This window comes from Perna viridis, chromosome 9, assembly GCF_037379345.1.
Source record: "Perna viridis isolate PV_CMFRI_1.1 ecotype Kerala chromosome 9, ASM3737934v1, whole genome shotgun sequence".
Taxonomy (NCBI): domain Eukaryota; kingdom Metazoa; phylum Mollusca; class Bivalvia; order Mytilida; family Mytilidae; genus Perna; species Perna viridis.
The window spans coordinates 34246530-34262660 of record NC_142453.1 but is presented as its reverse complement, the minus strand read 5'-3'; the positions used below and the strand labels follow the sequence as shown (position 1 = coordinate 34262660).

General features: G+C 32.6%; 2 protein-coding genes across 7 annotated transcripts; one reads left to right on the top strand and one right to left on the bottom strand.

Annotated features, from left to right (window-relative positions):
- Positions 1-3131: 3131 nt before the first annotated feature.
- Positions 3132-13146, bottom strand: LOC148607937 (uncharacterized). Of its 6 annotated transcripts, none has more exons than XM_088544588.1 (4): positions 13062-13146; positions 10434-11703; positions 5711-6457; positions 3132-5040 (listed from the first exon to the last, which is right to left on the bottom strand). In XM_088544588.1, the coding sequence occupies exons 2-4, from the start codon at positions 10450-10452 to the stop codon at positions 4661-4663; spliced, it is 1146 nt and encodes a 381-aa protein (XP_088400714.1). In that variant the 5' UTR covers positions 10453-11703; positions 13062-13146; the 3' UTR covers positions 3132-4660. The 6 variants fall into 6 exon arrangements, with proteins under 6 accessions (XP_088400714.1, XP_088400713.1, XP_088400712.1 ...); XM_088544587.1 differs by having other exon boundaries at positions 13010-13110; XM_088544586.1 differs by having other exon boundaries at positions 10434-10590; positions 11556-13086.
- On the top strand, positions 11222-15359 carry LOC148607936 (uncharacterized). Its single transcript, XM_088544584.1, has 2 exons — positions 11222-11322; positions 13082-15359. The coding sequence occupies exon 2, from the start codon at positions 13083-13085 to the stop codon at positions 14988-14990; it is 1908 nt and encodes a 635-aa protein (XP_088400710.1). The 5' UTR covers positions 11222-11322; position 13082; the 3' UTR covers positions 14991-15359.
- Positions 15360-16131: the final 772 nt, after the last annotated feature.

The following is a 16131-nucleotide window of genomic DNA, read 5'->3' as shown; positions in this document are numbered from 1 at the left end:
TCTGACAAAAACACAATTCAGTATTACATCTGCATTTAATAATTATTTTTTCTTTTTTCGCCAACTAGTTTGCAACATATAATTTCGATGGAATACAGTGTGAGCACCTGAAGGGTCTATTTATCTAGCTAAGCGATTCTTTTTTAGTAACAGTTATATCCAAAAAACAAAGATATATCATTTTGTAAAAATAAACAACCAAAAGCAGTAGAATTAGTCCGTATTACTATTTGAAAGATTTATCGAGGGAAGCAAGATTCTAGCGGAAATCAAAAGGATGTAATCCAGGGACAAAAACCAGACATGGAAAACAGAGACACACAACGACGAACACAAAATAACAAAATAACGCATACAAAGTAAATAGTAAATGAGCAATTCGGACTCCACTTAAAACTGGGAGCATGGAGCAGGTGCACCGGTAGGGTATTCCAAACTGTATTCCATCGAAATGATATGTTGCAATGTTTCAAAAAGATTCGCGAACTCCATTGTTATGCAATTTCGCGGTCTAAAATAAAATGCTGTCGATTTACTACTTAAATTTTTGAACTGATAATTGTAGAAACTATGGTTCTAAATTCGTCTTTGCATTATATCATAAAAACATTGTCAAAACCTCAAATTGTTGTATAGCAATCAGAAGTTCAAATCAAATACTGGATTGTCCTGCGAAATCAGACTGAAAAGGGGTGATATGACATAACATTAAACAATATCGCATACAGATGAAAAAATGCACCTGGCGTCAATCCTCACAAATAAAACAGAGTCGACTTGATTACTTTCTATTTCCTAAAGATATAGTTTTACTATTTTTAAATTTTCACTCTGTTATAACTCATGACAATAAAACAGACCACTCACCCATTCTTTCCACATTCTCAGTCAAGGTAAGACAAAGGAATAAGGAATATTGGAAAATTTAATTCCCTATTTCTCTGAAAACCTTACTTAATTGAAAAGGATAAATTTTGTATTCATGAGTCACAGTAGTTGAGTATTATGAGTCAGGGGAGTTTTTTGGCATATCATGTAATGATCATTTATCTTTTTATTTATTACAATTGAAGATTTTGTTTATTGCTTACAGTATCTCTAAGTCAAAAATAAACCAAAAAATGTCAGAAATTTACAAAAAGGTATTCAAGATTTGAAAAAAATGATTAATTTTAAATCTTCATCAATTTCACTGTACCTGTGTATAAGGATGTTTTGGGGCCTGCCTTGTGGTGTGAGATTGTCCAACCACCATCACAACATCAACCAGTAGTACCAGCTTCCTTGGCACGTTTAGAACCACAATTAGCCATACTTTCAGCGCAAACCCGGAAGCTTCCAATAGACTTAATTTATATATGTTTTAGTATGGAATTTTTTTAATTATAATTAAAAAAACATATATTCGTTAATTCTCCTAAGATCCTTTTCGCTTTTGAAAGCTAGCACAGTCCTTTTGATATATTTTGTAATGCAGTTATGCCTTTTCCGAACTCCAACAGTTCATATCTAATGAACTTTGAAACTTTGAAACTTTGAATTGTTTTTTTTTTTTTTGTCATTTGTGAAACCACACATTGAATAATTTATAACCCTTATCGAGGACAACATGTTCACTCATTTAAATTTTCATGTCATCTGTTCAGACGGTGTTATTGTTGTACAAATTTAAGAGGACAACTTAGAAGAACACTGATTCATCTAAATGTCCTTGAACTATCTTGAATATTCATTAAAATGCTAAGATTCTATATAAATATATGAAATAATTTCCCATCCAAAGTACAGGATATCAACATTTTAAATATAAAAATGCCTCACCTGTCGGTCCCTTTCAAAATATACAATTGGTGGCTTATTTGACAGATAACCTACGAAACGATACAATGTGGTTCTACGATGTGGTTGCGTATTTCAATATTTTGTTTTTATTTCAAAAGTCAATTTTTCATTTTGGGTATTTTCAAAACTCAATTTTTCATTTTTGGGTATTTGCAAAACTCAATTAGGCGAAGTAAATATGAAAGTGGATTATTATGAATGCCTACATATTGTAAGACGAAGCAATGACTTAAGAGAAAACATGTATCGTATTGCATCTACAAGACTGATAATAATAGGTTTAGTTGTAAAGACTTTTTCAGTGAAATGGATGTGGATAAAACGGCTGATTGAATAAACAACTTCTGTCATTTGAAACTACAAAACAACTCACATTTAAACTCATGTGTCATTTGATAATGGTATATTTATTTAAATTTAGCATGTTTACATTTTGCCGCTCGTGAATACACTTTAAGATAATTATATTATCAAAGGACGACACACCGAATTGTCAATGATTTAATGACACATTAAATATTTTTGTCACACGAAAGAAATGAAACAATGCTTTCATGGTTCATTCTGTAAGATGATTTTAGATTTTGTGTCAGGTAAGGCCAAATATATATGTAAACTTTATTTGACTTCGTGTTGAGGTCAATCAAATGTCGGATAAATAGAATTTTGCATAAAGTAAAAATAATTTTAGTTAACTATGTATTTCTCGGTCGAGGACATGCATATCCGGAATAGGAAAATATCATTTTATTGGACCAAGATTTGTGAATACAAAAATCGCATGTGCACAAAGTCAAATTTTCAAGACCAGACAGGGCAAACAGACAAACACAAGAAAGAACATAATATAACCAAAATAATACGAATTATGCAACAAAAGTAAATGAACGACACGGACTGCTCTAAAACCTGGAAGTATGGACCAGATGCACCGGTAGAGTTAAACATCCAACGAGTTGCTCATAAAAGGTGAAGTCCAGGATGGACGAAAGAGGAAAGGAAAATAATATGAAACGTTGAACAAATCGGTTCTCATGGTGCTAATAGATACTTCGTAACCTCGAGTTTATGACGAAAACTTCTGCAGTGATGACATACGTCTATAGTATGAAACCTCCCAGAACATTGAATTTTGCCTTTGTTTTCCTTTTCTTGTTTTTGTATTTGTTTGTTTGTTTGTTTGTTTTTTTTTGTATCATTTCATTTTTGTTTTTGTTTGTTTTTGTTTTTTTTATTCTTTTTTTTTTTGTTTGCATTACACTAACATGAAGGATCATGTACAAAAACAATAAATTTTCACTAGTACTTTAATAGAAACGATAATCAATGCAACAAAAACAACAAACAGGATAAAAGAGAGAATACAGTAAGATACAAAAGATGGTATATGGGAGTGATTTACCGAATGTTTCCAGTGTGATTTTTTGCGATAATTCACACTGTAAAACAAATACGGTAATTTCACGCTCGCGCTTTCTGCCCGCCATAGGGTCACAACACGAATATCAATCCGCCGTTCGCAAAATTTTAGATTTATGATAGAATTAACAATGAATAATACTGGAAATCTATATAATAAAAAGGATAACCAATTGGTTCTGGTGAATATAGATATCAGCGGGTAAGTTTGATTGACAAGCGTACGATTTAAACTGTAAAAAGTATCAAATGCAAAACGAATATCGAACAGAAAAAAAAATCATGTTTGATATTCATTTTGATATTCAAATCCATTCTACATTCAATATATATACCGGAAACGAATGTAATATGAATATTGAACAGAAAAATAATCCTGTTTGATATTCATTTTGATATTCAAATTCATTCTATATTCTATATATAAATCGGAATCGAATGTCAAACGAATATCGAACAGAAAATGATAACCGTTTGATATTCATTTGATATTCATTTGGAGTTTACATTCTTAAAAGTAGCAAGAAATGAATATCAAACGAATATTAAACAGTAAAATTGTACCGTTTGATATTAAGTTTGATATTGAAAAGTTTGAATGTCGAATATCGAACATCGAATATCCAACGTACTTAAGTTTCCTTAACGCTCTTTCTGTAAACGATTTCAATAAAAACATGTTGCTGAATTCCCAAGTTAATAGTTTGTCTCCTTAAGGTTAGAACTATAGATGCTTACATTTCAGGCGTTCGGGCGTTTAATTGTTATATGGTTTAATACCATTCTGTACAAGTCTCAGGCAATGGGTGGCAAATCATTTTGTTGCCTCAAACATGTTCAATGCATCTAGAAAACAACCTTAAATCTAATTAACCCTGACATATCTGTGATGTAGATATTTTTTATCACTTCCAGATGAAAAATGTAGGAAAATTTCCCGCCATTTTTCATTAATACATTTCAACTACATTTGATTGTTAGACAGAGAAGTACTTCAAATACATAACAACAAACACCTAGAATGCTAATTGAAGAACTGTTGATACTTCGGAAATTCATTTGAAAATTTCCCGCCATTTTTCATTAATACATTTCAACTACATTTGATTGTTAGACAGAGAAGTACTTCAAATACATAACAACAAACACCTAGAATGCTAATTGAAGAACTGTTGATACTTAAGAAATCGTTACATATACTTATGACAAAAATAGCTTTTAATTAATATATAATAATAAATATATCATGATAAGGAAACATCTTAGAGGCTTAAGCATTAGATTATAATAACTTAACACTTAGAATAAGTTTGCATGATTCAAACATAAGAGGTGTAATTTAAAAAAAACATATAAGTCATTAGTCAAGTAGGCAAATGCTGTTTTTAAATGTTGACAGTTATTTAATCTTAACTATCGTAAAACAAGATGATAGTATATCGACATACACCTGGCTTCTTAGCTGTATCCAGATTGAATCCCCGGAATGCAAGTCCAAAGTAATACTGATTACTCCTCTCTGGTAATGCACTTTGTTATCTTCTTCATATACTCTTTCATACACATTCCCATTAACGTATAGATCATAGTCAATGTTTGTATTATAGATTGTAAGGTCAGCTATAACCAAGTATATTCCATCATATTCACAGCGAAACTTCCCGGTGTTAGTAAAAGATGTTATGTCCTTAAAACCAACTACTGTTTTTACTGTTGCGAACTTGAGGATATATCCTGAATTTTCGTTTTGGTTCTTGGAAGAGCATGCAGTTAATGCAACTGTAATTTCGAGAAAAAATGTAAAAAAAAGAATATCTGTTTTGCTTTGGTTTATTTATGTCCATTTACAAAGCTGGTGTTTCTTGGGAGCGGCATAATGCGTATAACTGATTATTACATATATCTATTTATCATAATTTAGATTGTTTTTATTAGGTGACTATACGAAGTTGTGTACAATAATATTTTCTACAATAGAACCGCATTACAACTTGCAGCACGTGCGACCAAAATCTAATCAAACAGGTATAACTACAGGGGTAAGCAAAGTGTAGAACTTTACAATACCTGTATTTTGCAATTCATAAAATCCGCGCAACGACTCTCATCTAACTGCAAGGCTTACTGCATAACTTTACAAAAACACTTGAAAATATTATTTTAATCTGACAATCTCTTAACCTTCGTTCAAAAGTGTTTTTGGAGTCGGAACCTAAACATGAAATACGTTTGAACTCAATTGCTTATATCCACAATGTGTGTCACATTGATATACCTTATAAACAAACAATTTTGGGGCCTAAGTATCGCCATGACGCCATGCTTGACAATTACGAACCTATGTATCATTTGGACTTTCCAAGCGATTCATAAGATGTTATGCCCTTATATATGCAGATGCCACATGAAACAAGTGCAGTTTGTTCTTTATAATAATACAGTATCATACCTCTACGACCAACTATTGCTATTTTATCTGATAGATTAGCACGAAGGAGACTGTACTTGTCGTCAAACTTTCCCTCGAGTCTTTCTATCTGGTTACGGGTGTTGTTTGAATATGTCTGTAAATCAGTAGAAGTCTGGGCTTTAAAGTCTGAAATGGTCCTTTTCAGATACGTTGTGTCGTTATACATTGCAAGTATATCTTGGCTACGGGCGATCAGGGTTTGTTCCAGTTGTATCGTTTTAGCCTCTACAGAAGATATCTTGGTAGAGAGTCCGGTTAGGTTCAATTGGGATTGTATACCATTTGATGATTCAATCGAAGTGATCCTTTGGCTATTGTACGATGTGTTATTAGATATAGCATGAGTTTTCGTTAATAATAAATTTAGTTCATCTTTCAACTTCTTATTCTCGTCTTTAGTTAAAGATAACTGTTGTTGAAGATAGGTAAAATTACTTCTAAGTGATGAATACAGATTTTGTAAATTCCCATCGCAAGAGTTTTTAGCATTTATTTTTGCTTCCATTTGACTGAGTTCGTTTTTAAGCTGCGAGGAAAGTAGTCCTAAACTTCGCTGCAAAAGCCCTCTTAACTGTTCTGTAGTTTGGTGTTGTTGACTTTCAAATTTGAGAAACTCATCGATTGTTATATATTGACTTTGACCATTTCCGTTCAGTGTTAAGTTTCCGGTATTCGCATTTGATCCATCGAGTAGAAATCCATCAAAAAGATTAAGTTCCAATAACACTAAAACGGAAGACAGACACAGACTCAAATACATAGCTACAGGCAGTATTTTTGAAAGTTGTTATATAAGTTGTGATAATAGTAACAAGTGTACTGATTTAATCTAAAATCAAACGGACACACATAAAAATATGTGTATCATTTAGATTAGATAAACGTTTTACAGTGTCAAATGATAATGTAAGTAGCCGTATTTGTAAGAATCATGCAAAATCTGAAAAACGTGATACCCCCCAAAAAAGACTACATATTTTTATTGTTGCAATTTAGTTGTTTTATGGGTCTATAATATGAAATGTGTAATTATTCATTTAAATCTGCATGCTCTTAGGAGATAATCAACATTTAAAACCCAATAGATTCTATTGTATTTGAGTGTTATTTACAGAGTTATCTCCCTTTTTTGAAATCTAGAGTGCATTCTGTATAATTTTTATCTCCTACGAGCACGGGTTACATTAAAACTGAATGTTGATTTCTGTTTACTATTCAAACAAAATATCAAATATTAAAATATGTATGCTTTTTACCCATGAATCATTTTTCATGATTCTTAACTGGAGTGCTACTTAAAACAGACATTGTAGGGTAGTGTGTTTATCAAGAGATCTTTTGCTTTTTCGAAATATTTTGCTAGTTAAGTGCGCCAACCAAAAGATACAAAGAAAATCAATATTTTACACAATAAATATACAAATTAGTTTAAAAAAAACTGCAGGATATGCATTGTCCTTCGAATCTTATGCATATTATTTGGATGACCAATAGTGGCATTATCATGTGATCAACTGAAAGTTACTTTTAAAGTTCAATTATATTTGTTTATGTCCATACGGTTGGAGAATGCTAATAAGGTTCAATTGTTAAGAACATTTTGAAATTTGTATTTATTTATCTAATTGATAAACGCAGCTACTTATAATTATGTGAACGAGAACGGACCGAGCCTTTTCATATATTTATTTTTTATGATGATCTTATTATTTGCTTATATGATGATGACTTTTAAGCATATTGTATAGGTCCTCATGTTCACTTTCTTCTTTATAGACATACCTATAAATGCTTAATAAGACTCCAACAGGTGTGCTTTCTCTATCTCTCTCTCCCTTTCTTGTTATTTCTTATTTCAGAAAATTCAAAGTTAGTACTTCCATCAAATATATAGATGAAATATCGATTAAATACAATGGCAACATGGCCGGTGATGTAATAACGATAGCTGATAAAAGGTAGCACGAATTGAGACATGGAGCATATGATTGGTAGTTTACAAAATTTGAAGGGAATCGTTTGTCTGGGTATCTTGCGTGACATGCAGTTCTAGAATTAAGGAAATTAAGTGCAGTAAACTGTAAAAACAAAACAAGTAAAATTTAAAAATAACGAATTATGCTCATAAAAACATGAATTTAACCATATTTTTACAAAGTTTATTGTCTATTGAAGATGAATTGATAATTTGTTTGTTTTTGAAGTGTCAGAGGATGCAGAAAAGTGACTTCGAAGTTACAATAGAATGATACAAGAAAAATGAGTTATCTCCTAAAAAAAACGCGCGCGCGTGTGTGTGTTGTTTTTGTTTTTGTTTTTTGTTTTTTGTTTTACCATGATTCACCCACTGCCTGTATCGTACAGGGTAGAGCAATTAGTACAAATATCGTTGTTTAAATATCTCCATGACTATACACTTACCTATGGTACATTTTTTTTCTGACGCAGTTGGTATACTTTCGCATTTTACACTTTGACCTTAAGGACGTTCTTCTATGGAAACGCAAGTCACCTGATCGTAATCCTGTTTCCCGATTGGCCAAACACTGATAACTTAGTGGCGTTCGAAAAAAACTGTATCGAACATTGAAATTGCGTTGTCTCTGTTACTTTTTTAATGCAAGGTTTAAACTTACAAGTAAAAAGAACAAAATTTTACTGCGTCGGTTATCTTTTTTAAAAATATTACTTGTTTTAAAGTCAGCATGGTACTACGTAAAATGTATTTTAGCATATATGTCCAAATACAACAGAATTCTGATAGATACATGATATAGTATTGTGTTATATCATTTAGTCCAAAGGGGTTCCTTAAATTATCCTAGCATTCGGTTATCTTTTTGGTTGATAAGGTATATCACATTAAAAAGGAAACAAAAGACAACACTTCTATGTGACCATTCAGCACTATTGTCCTTTGTACCTGTTTTAGTACCAGCCATAAGAAACACTTTTTCACTTTAGACAGTCATCCACCAAAAGCCACGCAACCAACAATTAAATTTCTATAGGTCATCACACGATCTTCAATGATAGGGTGTACACATACCATAAATCAAGTTGTAAAAGCTCCCCAAACAAACAAGAGAAATTGTTCATAAGACGAAAATCGACCAAATTTATAGCAAAACCGTAAAACAGAAAACACTATGCACAAAAACAACAACCACTGGACTTAAAATTTCTAGTTTCCGATAGGTAGATAAAGTATGTGGCGAGGGTAAACTTGTTTGTGATCGCTTAACGGTCCCCTAACCTTGGACAGAAAATACAACTATAAAAATCTATCGAATTCGAATTGAAGTCTTGAGACTAATACAGAATACAAACATTTTAACAAATAGGACATATACACTAAGCTGTGTCTACCTCGAAAGAGTACTTGCTTTTTCTGTAAGCTAGTTCAAAATTCAAAGGCAACTGATAAGCACACCTTGTTCACGCAAACAAAAATATCAATAAAAAGGGCGTCCAACAGGATTTAAAATAAAATGTCCAAGTAAAACAAGGTCTTCGTGCAAATGCCAAAATACAAATTAATGACGTTAACATGCACATTGACATAATAATGTTAAGTGGGGTTCGATAATCTTGAACTTTGTAAAAGAACTATTAAACGCCACCGACATACTATAAACATGGAAAAGAGTACCAATACAGTTGTCTTAATGTTAACCAACAAGATTAATTGAAAACATGCAATAAATATCTACATAAAACAAAGTATTCATGTAAATACCAAGATATAAGTCAAGACAGGAAGTAGGACGATCTTTAATAGATTAATTGATATTTTATTTATTAACAAGAGAGTAAATGTAAGAAAGAGTAATCAAGGGAACCGTGATTCTAGCGGAAATCATGACTATGATCAAGGAACAAAGACCAAAAGGAGGAAACAGACACGCATAATAAAGAATATAAAATAACCAAAATAACACGTACAAAGCAACAAAATCAAATGAACATCCCGGACTTCACACCCGCCAAGTTACTCATAAAAAGTCAAGTCCGGGATAGACGAAAGAGGTAAGGAAAAGTTTGACACGTTGAATAAATCGGCTATCACGGTAACCTTAACGGTCCACGAGTTCATAATGACGACCATAAAACTTCTGTAGTTATGACTTCAAGTTTTTAGCAACATAACCCTGTTCAAGAAGCCTAATTGTAAGAAGTCTAGCGCGGTGCAAATGTCTTCGTAGTTCTATCAAGCTCTGGCATAACGTTTGAGTTGTGATATGAAAACTCCATACGCAGGTGCTTAAGGGATGGTGCCACAGAAGAAAGGAAAGATGACGATACGGAATGAATTAAGTCATCGCGTGTGTTGTCTAGTTTGGTCAATAGCGGTATAATGACTGTATTATCATCTATAATTATTCATTAGTTTTATATATATATGAAAACAACTATCAGTCATACGAAAACCTGTCGTTATTCCATCTCGTGATAAACTTGCATAATCACTACCAATGCCAGTACTCATTAATTCCATTTAAGAATCCTTATGATAGGTTTATATTAAGAAAGATTCCAAAACCGACGATAGACATCTAAACATATAATTATCTCAATTCATCTTTACTTCATTCCCTGAATTAGAACTATAAATGCTCAAATGAAAGGAGTTCCGTGGACATAACGATGCCAGAAAAAATGTAATGAAAGTAAAAAAACAGCCGAACAAAAAGCCACATACCACAAAGTAGGTAAAACATACAACTGTATACACATAAAACTACACAAACTTCAATAATTTCACCAGTTTTAAACTCAAACGCTTTGGTCGGGTTCACTGGAGCAATTGCTATATGCTAGACGAACGTCTTGTATAGCTCGTTAATGGTCGTGTTCCTCTGAAAAGAGAAAGAATGTCTATTACTTGAGGGCTGTCTAGAATCACTAGTGGTAGAGTATAAGATACAGTATGAATTTATCCGTGTACATTGGTTTTTCAATCCGAATTTGTCATCATAAACAGATAACTCAGTCACAGAGTAAGTAGACAAAAAGGACCCCCCCCCCCCTTCCAAAGGGAAAGACGGAAATCATACTTGTAAGAACACTGTTTTATGACACAATCTAAAATGCAATTTCAAGTTAGATGCAATACAATTATCACAAATTCAAAGTCTGAAATAAATATGATATCATATATTAATTAACTTTAAAATTAGATATAAAATCATAAATTAACTTTAAAATTAGATACAAAGAGAGATAACTCTACAGGACCTGACTGGCTGGACGCACCAGATAAACTACAATGATAAAGAAGAAATAAAATAAAGCAGAATTCCATTTCATTCCAGCACAGATATATATATATATATCGAAAAAGTGAAACAAAAGAAGTAAATAAAATGATTATTTGTACTTTTAATTACAATTAATTCAAAATTACCAGAACCATTTGGCATTGCATCAAAACACAATTGTTGATATGTATGCCAAGTCAACTAAATCATAACTTTAAAACAATAGCGGTTCTATTCATGATCATGTGATTTATACAAAAAAAATAAAAACAGATACATTGGTTACCATGAAGGAAATGAGTATTGTAATAGTCTAAAAAAGTTATAAAGGTAGGAAGAACGTATACGTGTTTTAATTTGTGTTTGTGTTTGTGTTTGTTGTTTTGGTTTTGTTTTTGTTCTTGTTTTTTTTTTTAGATCGTTTTGTTTAGTTTTGTTTTATTTTTTCGTTGTTTTATTTTTTTTCGTGTTTTTTTTTTAAATTAAATTAAATTAAATTAAAACAAAACTGTAATCAGATCTGTCAACTTAAGGAATCTGGTATATAGCTTACAGGAACATACCTCATGCGAGTATCCCTCTGTTTCTTCTATTGTTTTAATCTTAATTGAGTAGGAGAGTCCAGATCCCGACGATAGACATTTTATCTCCTAACCTAAGGCACCATTTTGTTTCAATCAAACTATGAATTTTATTATTTTGTTGGGTTCCCTAGAATCGAAAGAATGCAGCATGTTCGTTTTTCTCCGAGAAAAAATACTTCAGACTTCAGACATTTAATCGTCATGAAATGTCATTAATCAATGAAAGGGACGAAAATCACATTTGTAAGATCGAATGATGACAGGTATGACAAAATGACGAAAATAAAAAAAAAACTCGAACCAGAATACACATCACATCACATGATAAAACAGGAGACAGGAAGGAAAAAACTATTCGGTATCCAATAGCAGCTTAACTGTATTCAGGTACAAGGTTAGAATAAGGTACATCGTTACTAATATTTCTAGTCGACATATTTTTTCTTGTGTTTTGCTCAAACAACTTATGTATATAAGGATTTTGATGTAAAAAACAATGGTCACCGAACTTGATTCCGAGATACTTGAACCTCAATAAAGACAATTTTTTACAACCTTTTACATATGTATATGGATTCTGTAAGGAATTTTCACTGTTTCGCAAAATTGTGACAAAACTGGAACATAACATTTCTTATAAATTTATATAAATAACAATTAACTGACATTCTTTCATGTTTCAAAAAGAAAACTGGGGGTCACCCAAGTCATTTTCTTGTAATATTAAAAAGACTTATATTCCCTATACATTTCTATAGAAACTTTTCCCGACAAACATGTACCGTTGGAAAAGGCTTTTTACTATTAATGTTTGTGATTAAACCATACAAATTTTTATGTCAAAACTTTCTTCAAAACAATTTAAACAATTTTTTTTACATCATTTAAACACTATTAAATATTTGTAAATATTTATGTCTGTATAATTTGGCAAGATAAAAGAAAAGTACGCTACATGTAATAAGTATTATCTACTTTAATAATATGCGAACTAAGAGTATTTGTAACTTCCTAATTATCTGGTTCTAACGCTGCTGATGAGAGGTCACTCCTTAAAACACGTGTACAGTATAGCGAAATATCTATATGACTAGTATTTTTTGTATTTCATATACAGTTCAGCAACTTTGTCTTCGTACGTCAAATGAGATTGTTTATTTGTTTTGATGGTTAAATTTTGAATGTATGATTAAAACTCATGGAACCTGTCAATGAAAATCATCAGAAATATTTACCCAGGAAATACTTCATTTTATTTAGTGGAAAAGAATCATATCAGGTTAATACACAAATGTGTCAATATACTTATTCAATGTGGCTGAACGAAATCAATTTTTTGTGTTAACTCAAAACTGATTAAAACTTTGGAACTAGTATCCTCTCCATATATGTTTTATATTAATCAAAAAGTAAAAAAAAAAATAATTACTTACCAGTTTTCTTTGCAAATAAAACATATTGCTACATAGCAATTTGGTTACATACGTATAGTTATTTCTTTGTAGTATGGCAAGGCGGTTGGCTGAAAACATCACCTCCGATCATCTTACGTGTCCAATTTGCAAAGACACACTAAATGATCCCCGGATGTTACCATGTGAACACACAATGTGTACCGAATGTCTAGTGCAGCTAATAAGATCATCACGGCGCTTTAACTCATTTTCCTGTCCCGTTGATCGGAAAGAATTCACCGCACCTTCATATACCATTTCAGCTGATGATTGGGCCCAGTCATTCCCTGTTGATGACTTGACAATTACGTTGTTGCAAACTGTAACAGGCAAAGAGGTTCATCAAAGTACGAAAAGGAAAGGAACGCCTTGCTCTCAACACCCTGAAATATTCTGTGAGTTCTTCTGCTTTAATTGTGTTGAAATTATGTGTAGCGAATGTGCTGTTAATCGCCACAAAGGCAAAGAATGCGACTGTGTAGTCTTTTCAAAGTGTAACGATCGAGTTGATATGAAACTTGAGCATCTATCCAACGAAATGCAGTCACTGATTGACATTGGTGAGAACATCATAACACGCGAGTCTAAGAAAGAAATGCGCCTGATTCAATGTAAGGGCAATATACGTGATACGGTAACGAAACTGGTTCGAATTATACAGGACTTTGAACGAGTAGCCTACATAAAGTTATCAGAGATACTCGAGCGTTTGAATAAAGTTGCCAACAACGCAGAAGTAAAGCAAACAATAAGTTCTATAAACAATGACCTCAGAATAAAGCGTGAGGAAGTGCATGGTATCATAGCAACAGTCTCCACGGAGAACAAATTACTCACGTTATCGGAATTCCAAAAATATTTGCAACAATACACAGATCAACTTTTTTCCCTAGCCGAGTCAAAAGACCCCGTGAAGCTTAAATTAGAACTGAATCAAGATTTTCTGACGTTGTGCAATAGTTTAAATGAATTTTCTGTTGGCAAATTACATACTGTTCCCGACGATTCTGTAGATTTTGAAGATACCGAGACACAAGTAGGAAATTATCGCCTTAAATTTACAACAAATACTTCAGAGACACATGCAGAAGTATATCCACTTTTTATTTCAATAAAGGGAGAACTCAATTCGAACGGAACATCTCCTCGTTATACGGATATGATATTCAGCGGTCATTCGCTTATAGTCGTTGATAGCCATAATTGTATGATTCAACGGTTTCAATTCACAGATGAAAACAGCTTCATTGATGAAACTTTTATCAATGGGTGCTTCGGTATTGCGCATGTACACGAAAGCGATGATGTCGTAGTGACTGCTCCAATAGGTAAATCACGGCTACTCCGTCTGTCTACATACAAAGGGCTTTCCATTGTGTCTGAATCAGTAACCGAGGCTCCGTATTATGAAATAACACAACTTCCATGTGAAAGATATGCTGCAATACGCCACGAAATACCACCTTACAATTCAAACAAAACAGCGAAGTTCATTTGGGCTCGTGGAACAACTTCCCACATCGATATTATAGACCAAAGAGGAAATGTGTTTCAACATTTTAATGAATCTTTACTCTGTGAACCAGGTGAGTTTGGACAGCCGTTTATCATGCCTTTAAAATGCCTGTGTGGACTTCCTAATGGGAATTTGGTCGTTACTGCTGAGACTAAATCCAGTAACTTCATAACATGCGTTAACGAAAGCGGAAGAATACTCTGGACTTATAACATGAGTGATAAACCGGAAGGAGTATGTTGTTCTGATGACAGTATTCACGTATACCTACGTGAATCCAAAGTATTGCGCGCAATTTCTTTCGATGGTGATCTAAAGCCGATGTCGACATATAGGTTAGCTGAGTACGAAGGTGACGGAGCTAATATAACTTATAACAAAAGTAGAAAACTTATAGGTGTTGTTGATAAGACAGATATTATCCGAACGTACAAATTATTATAACATAGTATCAAACATGGACTCTTTATTTTTTGCTCTGGCAAAATTGCCAGCGAGTAAACTACCCACGAGAAGGCGCCGGAAACGTGCCTGGTCCAATTCTGCATAAGTTGAATGTTTTGGACAATACACTTACGTTGTTTTGCGTTTCCCTAATCGTCACTAGTCTCTACAGGGTTCTTAATTGTTTATCATGAATTTACCCTACTTCAGAGTGTCTCGCGTATCAAGAGCCAAAACTGTTGACAAAAAATATTCCCACTCGGTACAGTAATATATAGTATAAACATAATTATCCTTGTTATCATTGTATTTATAATTGAAACCCTCAAGCAGTAATAACTTAAAGTATTAAATATGATAGAAAAAGAATAGGGCCTTAAACATTCACTAAAACCACTAAGAAATCCCAAATTGGTCAAACTCCTGAATGATCGTAGATAAAATTTAAAAGGCAAATTTATTATTAGCAAATGAGTCTTTTTCTTTCTACATTAATGTCGGGCCTCATATTTAATCATGAAAAGACAAGTAAAAGGAGTAATAAAGCACATAGGAATATTATAACAAAGAAACAAAAAAGAACGAACCCCCCCCCCCCCCAACAAATGAAAACGAAAAAAAGCACCAAAACTAAATATGTGGTCTGGTGACCGTCTTATAATGTATTATCCTTAATTAAATTAATTGAATTTTAACCTGCTAAGTGTGACAGGCAACATACAGTCATTCAGCAATGGTAATATTACTTAAAGTCTTGAAACTAGACAAAATATGTCCAATTTTGAAGCTATACAAAAAATACACCCATTCTCTGGTTACACAACCAATATAGGAACAATACAAAAATTTGTTCAATCTCTGGTTACACAAGCAGTGTTGAAATTATATAGAAATGTTTTCAATCTCGTGGTTGCATAAGCAATATTGGAACTATACGAAACTGTATTCAATCTCTTGGTTACACAACAATATTGGAACTATACAAAATGCATACACAAGCAATATTGAAACCATACAAAATATGTTTCATCTCTGGGTTACACAAACAATATAGAAACTATACAAAATGTGTTCACAAGCACCACTGAAACCATACAATAATGTGTTTAACCTCCTGACTATAAAAGCAGTATCAAGATTA